Source organism: Chiloscyllium plagiosum, unplaced genomic scaffold (assembly GCF_037043375.1).
Source record: "Chiloscyllium plagiosum isolate Xiang-an unplaced genomic scaffold, Cpla_swu_hap1 HiC_scaffold_24, whole genome shotgun sequence".
NCBI lineage: Eukaryota > Metazoa > Chordata > Chondrichthyes > Orectolobiformes > Hemiscylliidae > Chiloscyllium > Chiloscyllium plagiosum.
This window is the reverse complement of record NW_028270162.1, coordinates 15,260,635-15,274,212: the sequence shown is the minus strand read 5'-3', so window position 1 is coordinate 15,274,212 and position 13,578 is coordinate 15,260,635. Positions and strand designations below refer to the sequence as shown.

Here is a 13,578-nt window from a genome sequence, read left to right as displayed (position 1 = left end):
TCCTCCCACAGTCCAAAGATGTGCAAGTCAGGTGAATTGGCCATGCTAAGTTGTCCTTAGTGTTATATGCATTAGTCAGGGGTAAATCAGGGGAGGGGGAATAATCTAGCTCTCTTTCTGAAGTTGGTTAGCTCACTTGACTGGTTTGCAATGCAGAGCGACACCAACAGTGTGGGTTAAATTCCCACACCAGCTGAGGTTACCACGAAGGACCCTCTGCCTTGACCTCTCTCTTTGCCTGAGACATGGTGACCCTTAGTGTAAACCACCGCCAGTCATCTCTATCCAATGCAAGAGCAGCCCTCTTTCCAAGACCATTCGCCTTAGAAGTGATCTATTGGTTATGCAAAGAGAAAGGGTGTATGTTAAACCTTAGGGATTTCTGGGAAGTGACTGCCAGATTCAAGGCTGCTTTTCTCTTCTCTTTGATTCCTCTGTTCTCAATCTGTTCACGATCTTCAGCTTCACACTATACAGCTCTGGTTGGAGGTGAAAAAGCTTGGTTATCTCTCTGGAGAATTTGCAGTTAGATTTCCAGTCACTTTTGGACTAACTTTCCTCTGAGCTTCAACTCCCCAGTGAATTAGACAGGGGTCCCACACTCGCACTTGGTGGGAACTATATTACTGAAGGTCGTCTCCTAATTGACCATCTTCACACTTACCTTCGTACAGCAACCCTGAATATTACTTAAGGAGGAATCTTCAATTCAGGGAAGATTCACTGAGGTGAAGGGATTGTCTCCTGAGGTAACATTGAGCAGGCTGGGCCTATATTCATTGCAGTTTAGAAGAGGAAAAGTTGATCTTATTGTGACATATCAGGGAGCTTGACAGGGTGGAATCCAATAGGATGTTTCTCCCCCATGGGAACCTAGAGCCAGGGCACAGGTTCAGAATCTGAAGTCTCCCATTCAAGACGGACATGTGGAATCAGAGAGTGATTAGTGTTTGTCAGTCTCTTCCACAGACATCAGCGGAGCAATGCTGCGGCATTGAATATATTTGAGGCAGAGCTAGGCAGAGTTCTGATTGAGGGTCGAAGGATGAAGGTAAGAAGATAGGAAGGTGGGGTTCAGGCCAAAGGCAGAGCGGCGTTGATCTCACTGATTGGTGGAACAGGCACAGCGGCTGGATGGTTTACTCTTGCTGCTATTCTCTTGTTCTCATTAAGGACAATGTTGGTTTCTCATGTAGTTGTAGTGTTTTAGCAATAACATCCTGCCCCCGGGAGAAGTGGGAGTTGCTGAGGCAGGTGTGAGCACTACTTAACAAATGAATATAGAAACATAACAAAGAGGAACAAGGCTAGCCCATTCGGCCCCTCCTCTGCCATTCTATCAGATAATGAGTGATCTGCCTCAGGCCTCAGCTCCTCTTTTGTGTAGGCTCCTCATAACCCTCAACTTTTTAATGGTTCAATACTTTATCTACCTCTTCTTTCCGTGATCTCGCCTGCCCAACTGTCTGGGATAGAGAATTAGACAGGGGCTACCCTCTGTGCTAATAAATTCCTTCACACCTCCGTTTTACATGAGATTCCTGTTATTCTATAACTACATCCCCTAATTCAAGCTCCCACCACCCCCACAGTTAGTGGAACCATCTTCTCCACATTGACACTGTCAAGCTGCCCTCAGGATCTTGTATGTTTATGGAGGCACATACCGGGAGTTAAAAAGGATTAAATAGCTCAGGGTGGGGACAGGGATTTGAGGGTAAGTTGGGGTCCCTGTGGAATGGATGGAAGCAATTTTCACAAGTCATGGGAATGGTCTTTCCCTTCTGCATCCCCTGTCATTGGTACATAAAAATTCCAATGGGCATAGGTTTGCCACCATTGTTGAGCTGGCAAACATCTGTGCCTACCAGGGGATTGGAGGGGGTGGTTGTAGGGTGGGGAAGAGAGGGTGCTGCGCTGGTCAGCTCAAAAGGTGATCCCTAACTGTTACAGATAATTATTTGGGAACTTCTGCCAGAGCATGACTGAGGTTAGGAACTCAGCAATGAGGAAACAGGGAGATACGGTCTGCATGGCATAGAGCATGCCAATAACATGGTCCCCTCTGCCTCTGTGTCTCTGTCTGTCACAAGGAGAGCTCCAATATTTGTCACCCATCCCTTTTTAGAAACCTAAGCCTGACAGCGTAGCTCTTTAATGTTCTGAAAGGTTTTGATAAAGTGGATACAAAGACAATGGCTCCTATTCTGGAGAACAGCATCACTAAAGGCTATTGGAGCCACCAAGAAATCCAATAGGGAATCCAGGAGAAATGTCATCACCTAAAGAGTGGTTGAACTCACCACCTCCGGTTGAAACAAACAGTACACATGCATTTCAGGGAGTCCTGGCAAGTATATGAGAGATGCAGGAAGGAAAGATATGATGATAGATTTAGATGAGAAAAGATAGGAACAGGCTCTGAGTGAAGAATAAACACCAGGATGGATTGGTTGGGCCAAATAGCCTATTTCTGTGTCATATGTTCTGTGCCATCCTATGTTTGTAATTGCAGGCTCTAACTGCCTGAATGTACTCAGCTATCCAGACCACATCATTCCACTCAACTTGTGACTGCCTCCTTCTGGCAGGATAACTGCACTACAATGTTTATTGTCATTAACAGTGAAATAACACAAAATAGTTGCTTGATATTTGTGCCAACTGATCAATGCAGCAAAGAACATACGAGGAATATTTTTAAAACTGAGATTAAGAAAAATTTCTTCTCTCAAGGAGTAGTGAACCTGTGGAACTCTCTACCAGAAGACTGTGGAGGTCAAGTCATTGAATATATTAAAGAGACAGTTTAATTTTTAATGTGGAAAGTATTAAGGGGTGAAGGGAGAAAACAAGAAAATAACATTGAGATAGAGGATCAACCATGATCACACTGAATGGTGGAACAGGCCGGAAGAGTCAAATAGTCTACTCCTGCTCCTACTTTCTACGGTTTGATAAACTGAGTGACCAGGGAATTGTAGACCTGTTTGTCCAACATACATTGCAGGGAAATTATTTGGATGTATCATTTGGGACAGGAATGGTCCTGTCTTTCCACAAGTTCTAAGATATAGTTTGGATTCACAAAGGGAGGGAAACATCCTGGAAGTGGAAGTGTTGGCTGGGCAGTGGTCCTTTCATCTTTGCTTTGATCTTGAATCTCATCCATGCTATTGCTGACTGTGTTGCATAAAATATCCAGAGCGTGTTCATCTTTTCTCTTTAGGTCCTCGTTTGACGGGTCTGGAATGTGTGGAAGGAATGGCTGCTGGATTGTATGAAGAACTGTTTGCCATTATCGTCATGCTCATCAACAGGTAAGTAGCTGGATACTAATAATCAGAGCAAGAATTTCTTTTCTCTTTTATAAGGTGTTGGCTTCACTAGGAAGGTCAGCACTTGCTGGCAATACTTTATTGTCCTCAAATATGGCCATCTCAGAGTGACATGTAATAACGTTGTGGGTCTGGAATTGCAGGTAGGCCAGATTGGGTAGGGATACTAGATTGCCTTCATTGATGGAGTGAAATAAATAGGCTTTTAAACAATTTGAGAGTTTCATGTCCACCATTACTGAAACTAGTCTTATGTTCCATCTTTGTAAATGAACTGCATTTAAATTTGAACCCGCATCCCTAGTGCATTGATCTGGCTCTCTGGATTACTAATCCAGCGACATTACCACTAAACTGTTGTGTCCTCATAAAACTGGTGCAACAATGATGATTTACAGGCTTTGTGATTATGATCAAGCACTGTAATAATTTAGTCAATGCTTGCTAATGGTATGGGGTTTCACATACACCAAAATTCCTTTATTATCAACGAAATGTGGTCACCTCAGAAGGAGAGCAATGTAAATTCACGAGCATGTTACCATCAGGTTAGTGTCACAAAGCCATGCGGCAAGTCCGCAGAGGGGCCTATGTATTTCAAATTTGTCCAACTCTTTTTATCTTCTTTTTGTTTTTGGATGTTTCAATGTAAAAACAAGCAGCAACAAAGCTATAGTTTAAAAAATAAATCAAAGGTTAATTATTACACAAAGTTTGCTGAAAGTTATTAATTAAAATGATGAAATTATTTTGAAAAATAGAAATACAAAGATTAAAAATAGATATGGATAAAGATATTTATAATACGGTTAATCTCTTACCTGCTTGAAGGTTTGTCTTTCTGATGTGAAGAAGGTTGAAGTCAAATTAAGCCGTTGTGATGGCCTGTGTTATTTAATTTTTTTTCCACTATGTAGAAAGGCCCCTACAAAAGGGTCATAATCTTAACATCCATATTGAATGATTGAGAAGAAGGTTTAGGAAACCATTCTTCATGCAAAGTGTGGTAGTATATAATCACCTTATACAAAAAAAAAGTAGATTTTCACTCAGTTGTTAATCTTAAAGCTGAGTTTGATAGATTTTGAGATACCGCACCAGCCTTTTAACCATTCTGGTTAAAGTCAATCAGCCATGAGCAGTCATTTGATTCACAGAAGCCATCTTGCTAGCCCGGGATATAAAAGGATAAAGACCCAAAACAGGTGGATGAAGAGGTAGGTTAGTCTTGATCTTATAGATGGGCCTGAGGGCTGAATGGCCTCCTCCTGTTTAAGTGCCCAAATTAGGCAATGTTGACTCGTTCTATAAAGCCTGGTTTTAAATATAACTCTGACTGTAAATTAAACTTTGACATTTGATCACAAAGGAAAGCAACATTATTGACACTTGTTTCTGCCTCTATTATCCTCAGGTCACTTTCTTCACAACAGTTGTCCCTGACATCAATCATGGTGGTGGACACGCCCGGCTTTCAGAATCCACACCATGTAAACAGTGACAGAGCAGCCACATTTGAAGAGCTGTGTCACAATTACGTACATGAACGACTACAGATGCTTTTCCATGAACGCACTTTTGTATCTCAGCTGGACAGGTTCAAGGAGGTGAGGTCATGATGGCTACCTGTTATAATTTGATTCACCTTGATCAACTTTGTAAGATTTGATGGAAGCCTCAGGCCTTACCAAAGACTGCTGTGGGTTGTCATTGATTCTTGGGTTTTGTTGCTTCTGCTACGACAAAGATATGTGTAATATAAGTGTAACTTCAAGGTTTGCTCAGTGGTTGAAAGTGATAAGAAGCAGAATGTTACGAGGAATTCTGATCCTAAAGAGGGGATTGCATGCGTGAACACACCAGCTGGACAGATGGTATATAATTCAGAGCAATACCAACAGCGCAGGTTCAATTCTCGTAACAGCTGAGGTTACTTTGAAGATCCTGCCTCCTCAACCTCTCCCCTCACCTCAGGCATGATGATCCTGAGGTTAAACCATCACCAGCCATCTCTCCTGAATGTGAGAGCAGCTCTATTGTCCACTGGGGCTGTGGCGACTTTCCCTTTACAATATCATAACAATATAAAAAATATGGCCCTGTGTCATCATAACATGATATTGTATGTGACTAGGAGAGTGGGATAAAATTTAATTTAGTTTTCATTTCCACTCTGCACTTTGGGACATTTTCTAAACATAAAACCTCACTTTCCTTTCTCTCAAAGTTATAAAAAGCAAGTTTGGAACTGTTGCTAGAAATGTCAGTTTAGTAGAAAGAGTGGTCAGTATATCGCATGGATTCTGGATAAGTGGTAAAGGCTAACAACTGGGGAATTAGTTAAGGAAGCTTAGGTGTCTGGTGGGAACCTGGAGATTTTACAGATTGATCAGTTAAATGTCTTGTGAGCTTGTGTTTTGTCAAGCTATTAGTAATTGGGCTGGTGAATGGTAAATTGTTACTCAAAAATACGCTTAATCTTATGTAACAGAGCATTATGATGACTCAGTTGGATAATTGTTTGAATGCTTTATAGGAGATGGATTAAGTTGATGTCTCTGACATTGACATGGTGAATAAATATGGCAAGGTTAATATGAGGAAAGAGATCTAAAGTTTGGGAGGAAAATCATGAACCGTGGGGAGGCTGTAAATCAAGTTCTGAAGGCCATTAACTTACTGAAATAGAGAAGGCTGCAGGGAAAAATAGGAACTTGGAAATGGCTGTATAACAGCTAGTTGGAGCAGGGGGGATAATTAACACAGGTGTACACCTGTTGGGACAAAAACCGAAGAATACTTGGTAAAATGTAATGGGCTCTCATCCAGGTAAATTCTTTAAAAGGGTTGTTGGGAATCTTGAACTGTGTATTGTGTAAATGTGATTATAGTGTCAAATTGTAAGCCAGCTAAGATAAAAATATATCTATTTCTAGCTATCCACATGTGTCCATAGATGGCTTACTCACGTGATGCAATCATAAAAGTGTTTATTGTTGTGAGAATTTTTAAAAAGTCCTTTGCAGAATGCAGTTGTTTGTGGCTGAGCCAGGACTTATTGCCCATCTCTAATTGCCCTTGAGATAGTGGTTGTGAGCTCTTTTCTTCAAATGTAGCAGTCCATGTGCTGTAGGTACGACCACAATGCAGCGAGAGAGGGAGTTCATGGACTTTGATTAAATAATAGTGAGGATACAGCAACGTAGTTTCAAGTCAGGATGGTATGTGTCTTGGAGAGAACATGCAGTTGATGATGTTCCACGCATTTGCTGCCATTTGTTATGAAGATGTGGGTGTACCTTTAAGAGAGTTAGCAGCAGCAGAACTACCAGACACAGCACCAAGTGTTCTCAATAAGACAACAATACATGTAACACTGGCTTGAACAACTCGAGTAGTTTGTTTCCTGGAGACCAAAACAAAATTGAAATCGGCCAATCAGTTTAAATTATACCAACTGATAAAAATACCAATTGAGAATATTGACAATCTTAAAAGCCAATGGCATGATCCAATGCTCCGGGGTTTAAGACCGGAACAAACTTGAACAGTTGGGAGGAGAACTGCCAAGCCTAACATTTAACAGACTGCTTGAAAAAACATCTCTCTTAAAAGTGTCTTTTCGATCAGTAACCTGTGACGCAGAAATTCCTAAGAAAAAGAAAAGAAGACACAGGAAGAATAGAAGAACAAAAGCTGGCTGGTTTTGTAAATCTTAATTGGGAGTTTTATGTAGATTAGATTAGATTACTTACAGTGTGGAAACAGGCCCCACACCACCCCGCCGAAGCGCAACCCACCCATACCCCTTACCTAACACTGCGGGCAATTTAACATAGCCGATTCACCTGACCTGCGCATCTTTGGACTGTGGGAGGAAACCGGTTCACCCGGAGGAAACCCACGCAGACACGGGGAGAACGTGCAAACTCCACACAGTCAGTCGCCTGAGGTGGGAATTGAACCCGGGTCTCTGGCACTGTGAGGCAGCAGTGCTAACCACTGTGCCACCGTGCTGCCCAGACTAGTATTATTATAGAAGAGAAGGTAATGGATAGGTTAGAGTAAGGAATGGTAAATAGTTGTTAGTTAATTATTCTCTGTTATACTTTAAGAAATAAAGTTGTTAATTTTTACTTTACATAGTTCTTGGCTGCTCAAATTTTTACATATTACTGCACGGGATAAATCTTTTCTATGTTGCTGGTTTTAAATTAAGAAGTAGAGTTTACCCTGTGTCATAACACATTGTCCTTCAAGGTGGTAGAGCTCTCAGGTTTGGAAGCTGCTGTCACAGGACCCTTGGTGAGTTGCTTCAGTGCATCTTGTAGATGGTACACACTGCTGCCACTGTGCATTGCTGGTGAAGGGAGAGATATTGAAGGTGATGGGTGTGGTACCTATCAAGTGGGCTGCTTTGCCAGAATGCTGTCAAGCTTCTTCTTGGAGCTGTACTCCTTCAGGTAAGTGTTGGGGCAGAATGACAAAATAAATTACTCGACACCTGGAGTCCACCTCCAGCCTCACAGAGTTTATTGCAATTACACCTCTGGGGGTCAGAAGCTTCTTCAATGAACTGAGGAAAGACAAACTTTCATACATTTGCTTTCAGCCCGCCTTTGGCAAGTACAGACCAACCATATTATTAATTAATGGCATGCATACCCATTCTAATTAATCATGTGACTAGCTGGTGGACAGCCCTCGGTCTTCCATGATCTCATGATGTTTTCCAGACACCCTTGTCTCTATCCTTGGATGCATGCTGTACTTAATCATATTCCAATACTACTGACGTCTGCACTGGTAATGCACTCTCTTACTGCCTCAGGCTGTCTTGTGGGCCCTGTCTTACTGCCTCAAGCTGTCTTGTCCAAAGGGTTGTTAGAGGAATCTCTTTAATGCTTATTATGGTTTTTTTTAGGTTATGGGTATAAATGTTCAAAATCTATAACTGTGATTACCTGGAAATCTTAACTAAAGTAAATCTATTTGTGATGGACCTCAGACCTTAAATCAATTAGGTATGAAATTCGTGTATCTGCATCCTAACGGGTGTCCTTATCCAACTGTCTCTGTGTAAACTACTGCTTCTGCAGGTTTGCAACAGGATCCTTTCTGTGCTGCCTTAATCTTGTTACCTTGGATACATTCTGTCTACAAAGCTACAATTGTCCTAACTTGTGGTTCACTTTAATACTACACTAAACTAGCTATTCTAAGTGAACTGAAAACCACTTCTGGCCAGCTTGTGCTGATTTCAGTCATGGGGAGCTCCAACATATGTAATGTAGATAGTTTTAAAATTCAATGTGCCATTTATGCATAACAATGTGTACAGGTATTAAAAATAAAAAATATGATTGTTCATGGTTTGATACATTTTCATAACTGCAAACAGGATACTTAAATGCTTAAATATGGCAGATGCTTAAAGCTATAGTTTTAATCTTTTTCAACAGGAAAAGGTTCAGGTGGCATTTGACACGAGCGAAAACTCTCCAGCATCTACGGTGGCTGTCATCGATCAAACCTCAAACCAAGTAAGCAAAATGGAGGGTTTCTGATGGGATCTTGGAACATTTGGACTGCAGTGATTGAGACAAGTAGGGGGCTAGGGGATAGTTTGATCCATCTCTGAGATTGGAATCCATGCTGTAGGTTTGAGGTATCCACATAGAGTCATAGAGTAATACAGTATGGAAACAGGCCCTTCAGCCCAAACTGGTCCATGCTGACCATGGTGTCCATTCAGCTAGTTCCAATTGCCCACATTTGATTCATATACCTCTAAACCCTTCCCATCCTTGGACCTATCCACACGTTTTTAAAATGCTGCTGTTGTACCTGCCTCAACCACTTTCTCCGGCAGCCCGTGTCAGGGGTAATTGTGTACCCTCCAATTCTGTCTAAAAGGCATCATATTTGATTAGAAAACCAGTTTAATTGTGGCATTATAACACATTTTGCATATCGTCAAAAGTCCAAAAAACTCAGAATTTAACTGTGGATGACAAGCAAAAACACATGCAGACAGACAGATACTAGCTGAGCAGCAAGTGAGAAGTAATTGCTCAAAGGAAGTGGAGGAGGAATTCTCGGAGATGCTTGAAGATTAAGAGGAAGGTGACGAGGCAAAGTGATTGAGGGAGGAAATTCCAGAGGACTGGAGTGTAGCGGCAGTGGGATCAGCTTCTGATAGAGGAGCCGGGGAACAAGTCAGTGAACAAGATTAAAGAAGTAAAACAGATAACAGCTCGGGTGAATTGCTGAGATCACATGGACACCCACTGAGATGCCCAGAGAGGAGCAGCAATTAAAGCAGTGACATTTCAAAGGGAAAGAAAGACTATGAATCCTCTTATCTATAAGAAAATGTCAATGACTTGTAACTGCATTGTCATTTTTTGAGAAGTGAATACTGGCAGATGCAGTCAGTGGTGATGACAATGTTAATGCCTTTGACAGAAACATTCACACTCAGTTCCTTGTAATGTCATTACCTCCGCCAAACAAATATTGAGGTGGTGACAATTGTAAATGACATCATACTAGTTATTTTGGAGAGCATTTTATTTTTAACAGCAGTTACACCAACAAGAAATGAGTACCTGACAGGAAAATAGCTGTGTCCTTTCCTCAGCTGGGCTGGAAAGATCCCATGACACTGCTTGAAGCGAGATCAGAGGAGTTATACCTGATGTTCCGTCAAAACATTTAAACCTCAACAAAAATGACTTGAAATGGATTATCCAGTTCAGTTTCTCAATGCTATTTGTGGCAACTTCCTGTGTGTAAATTACCACATTACAACAGTGACTACACCTCAGAGAATAATTCATTAATGGTAAAGCCCATTGGACGATCATGAGACCACGAAAGGTGCTATATAAGTGTAAGGTCTTTCTTTCTTGTACTGAAGTGCTAGTTCCATCGGGTCATGAATTGAACTTTTAGGCCCCATTGACATTGGGAACTGAGGTGGAAGGGGTCTGATTGTTGTCAGCCCCGGTGAGCTGCTAGCTATCTAACCCCTTTCCCAATAGGCGGCACGGTGGCACAGTAGTTAGCACTGCTGCCTCACAGCGCCAGAGACCCGGGTTCAATTCCTGCCTTAGGCAACTGTCTGTGTGGAGTTTGCACATTCTCCCTGTGTCTGCATGGGTTTCCTCCGGGTGCTCCGGTTTCCTCCCACAGTCCAAAAATGTGCAGATTAGGTGAATTGGCCATGCTAAATTGCCTGTAGTGTAAGGTGAAGGGATAAATGTAGGGGAATGGGTCTGGGTGGGTTGAGCTTCGGCAGGTCGGTGTGGACTTGTTGGGCCGAAGGGCCTGTTTCCACACTGTAAGTAATCTAATCTAATCATTGTTACTGATGCAGGTTTGGGCACTGGGAAGGCTGTCCAACCTCAGGTGATGTATAGACAGTTCAGCTTATCATGAGCTCGGCTAAACATGGGCAATGGAGGCTGATTAACAATTTGCCTCATGGCCTCCAGTTTCTTGATGCAATGGCTGTGGGGTTGAGGGTCCACCTAGAGGTGGACACGCAGCAGCAGGTTGGGCTGCCAGTGCTCTAGAGTCTCCCTGGGGAGGACATGTAGCCAATGGGCACCATGTAAAGGAGCCCTGACCCGTACCCTCAGTGAGATCCTGGACATGTGTTGCATTAATGTTTTGAAGAAATGGCTGAGAGGCCACCTTTCCATTGAGGTGTTGGCCCGGTTACTGACCAATACTGCAGCCATATGCTTCTCTGAGATGGGAAGGCCACTGATTGGCCCTCCAGCTTTGAGTTGTTACCCTTTATTGAACAGATAACCTTTGCCATGCCAACCCAATCATAATCTTTATGTTAATTAGTTTCCCACCAGAGGCAGGTTTGGAATCCCAAGCAGTCATACTCTTATCTCTCGGGGGAAGGTCTGGCCCAAGGTTTGGGGCTCAGTTGGGATTGGATAGGTTATGGATCAGCCACTTGTTAGGCAATGAAGGAGTCCCTGCAAGGAATTACACCTAGAAACTGAACTGTAATCTAAAAGTTGTCAAGACTGGAGTGATTGTAACGAGGTCAGCCAGGTGGATCTCATACAATATGAGGTGCTTATCTGGTCCAATCAGGGAGCCCTGGCTGATAGATATAAACAGGACTGCTTGAGAGGTTAATACAATATGGTACATCACCACGTCGTGCATTATTGTAATTTAGTTCTGATTGCTTGTAGCTGTGGCACTGCAGCTGTTTATTAAGAGTTTATTCATTCTTCCATTTGATAGAGGAAACAAATAATTGTGTTATTTTAAAAGATCTGTCAAAGGGTATCTGACAACGTAATGGTACAAAACTGTTTCAGATATGTTCAGTACAAGGACAATGTTAGACAACACAGCTGACTTCAGATTTATTTAAAGAGTGGCATGGATTGGTGTCTTTTTCCTTTGCCCTGCCTCTGCTGCTTTGTTGAACGGCTGAGTTGTCAGAGAATGTGCTGCCACTGCTACATCAGAACCCCTTCTCCTGGAGGTTTGTGTAGATGCAGGAGCTGAGGTTTCAAAGCAGGTGATAGAACAGAGAGCATTCATCAGTCTGCCTCGCACACAAGTCCCAGAGGTGAAAGAACAGTGTGCTAACTACTGAGTTCTATGATTAACTGCAGCTTCCTGATAATTTAATGGGCGAATGTGTCACGCAGCATGGTATTGAGCTAATGAGAGACGTGAATGACCAACTTCAATTCTTTATCCACGTAGAGTTCATGAATCTCACTGAGGGCAAGGGTCACTGAGAAGGTGAAGGGCATCTTCCTCTCCATTAGGCATTTCTTGGAAGAGGAGCACAATGTTTCAGGAATCTTAGAAGCAAGGGGATGAAAGGTTATGAGGGGGTCACACACAGATCAGCTGTGATCTTATCATATGGTGGAACAGGCTCAAAAAGCTAAATGGCTATTCCTAGCATTAATGAAACAATGCAACATCAATGAATGTCTTTCCTACTCATATCTAAAGCGTGTCCTGCCCTTGGGAAGGTGGTCGGAAACTTCATCATGAGCAGCAGCTCATCCACTGTAACGAGCTGGTGTGACCACATTCCACAGGAGGTCTTTTAGTGTGAGCCCACTCCACAGGGGCAGGCCGTCAATTCAAAGTCCTCCCAAGGGAATTCTATGATAAAGCTGGTATTCCCCCTCTGTTGGAAAAGTTCCAAAGGGGTTGGTTCAGCTGAGGCAGCCTCCCTCTTGCATGCTTGGGCCTCCAGGCTCTCATGGAGTTGTCATGGCAATGAAAGGTTGCAACCCCCACCCTTTGAGTCCATGATCTACAGTAACATCCCTGCTCAGTTCAAGTCCTGTAGTTTCCCACATTGAAGTGCCTGACCTCAGCAGAAATGCCTCACCTTCACTTCCCCCCCCCCCACTGAGGCCTTCATTGTGGGCCCCTTATTCAGCTTGCCCATAGGCCCCAAACTGTGAATGGGCCACATGTGAGCTAGAGGGAGAGACTGAATAGGCTGGGGCTGCACTGGCACTGGTGACCTCCATAGAGACTCGATGTGACTTTTTTTTAATTCATTTCATTTATTAGTTACCCTGGTTAGGCTAGCATTTACTGCCCATTCCTAATTCAGTGGGTCTGAAATCACATGTAGGCCAGACCAGGTAAGGGTGACAGTTTCCTTCCTTCAAGGCATACGTGAACCTGAAGGGTTTTTTGAATTATCGATTCATGGTCATCATAAGACTCTTAATTCCAGATTTATTATGAATTCTAATTCCACCACCTGTCATGGCAGGATTCGTACCTCGGTTCCCACAACATTATCTGTATCTGTGATAATACCACTGGGCCGTAGTTTCCCCTTAACAAAGCCAATCAGAAAATTCAGCCCAGAGACTTTAGCCCTGTTTGGTTTGCTAATAATACTATTATTATTACCAATAATAACACCTCCTCCCTTCTCACCACCCAAGGCACCAAATACACTGAAATAACTCCACAAAGGCGGGTATCCCATCAACAACTCACCCTTTCTTTAGAGTTTTTGACACTGATCCAGCACCCTTTGAGCCAGCTCTGAGTGAACAGGATGTCTGACATTTCTGTTTTTTTTGCCGAGTGAATTTCTTCAGGAGCGTGCTTTTATTTTCCTTTTTATTTTTTATTTTTTTTTTCTTTTAATCCCCACACTACCACCTAAGTGCAGTAGTGCTTATTTTTTCCCCAGCACCCATGGTGTGTG

At 42.6% G+C, this 13,578-nt stretch overlaps 1 protein-coding gene across 10 annotated transcripts in view; it reads left to right on the top strand.

The window, feature by feature from the left end:
* The window catches only part of LOC122562395 (unconventional myosin-XVIIIb-like), a 416,560-nt gene that overhangs the window by 143,165 nt on the left and 259,817 nt on the right, over positions 1-13,578 (top strand). For all 10 annotated transcript variants that reach the window (XM_087999921.1, XM_087999916.1, XM_087999915.1 and 7 more), the window contains 3 exons: positions 3,230-3,320; positions 4,753-4,945; positions 8,801-8,881. In XM_087999921.1, the coding sequence (XP_087856047.1) occupies positions 3,230-3,320; positions 4,753-4,945; positions 8,801-8,881 (365 nt within the window). The remainder of the gene's footprint in view (positions 1-3,229; positions 3,321-4,752; positions 4,946-8,800; positions 8,882-13,578) is intronic.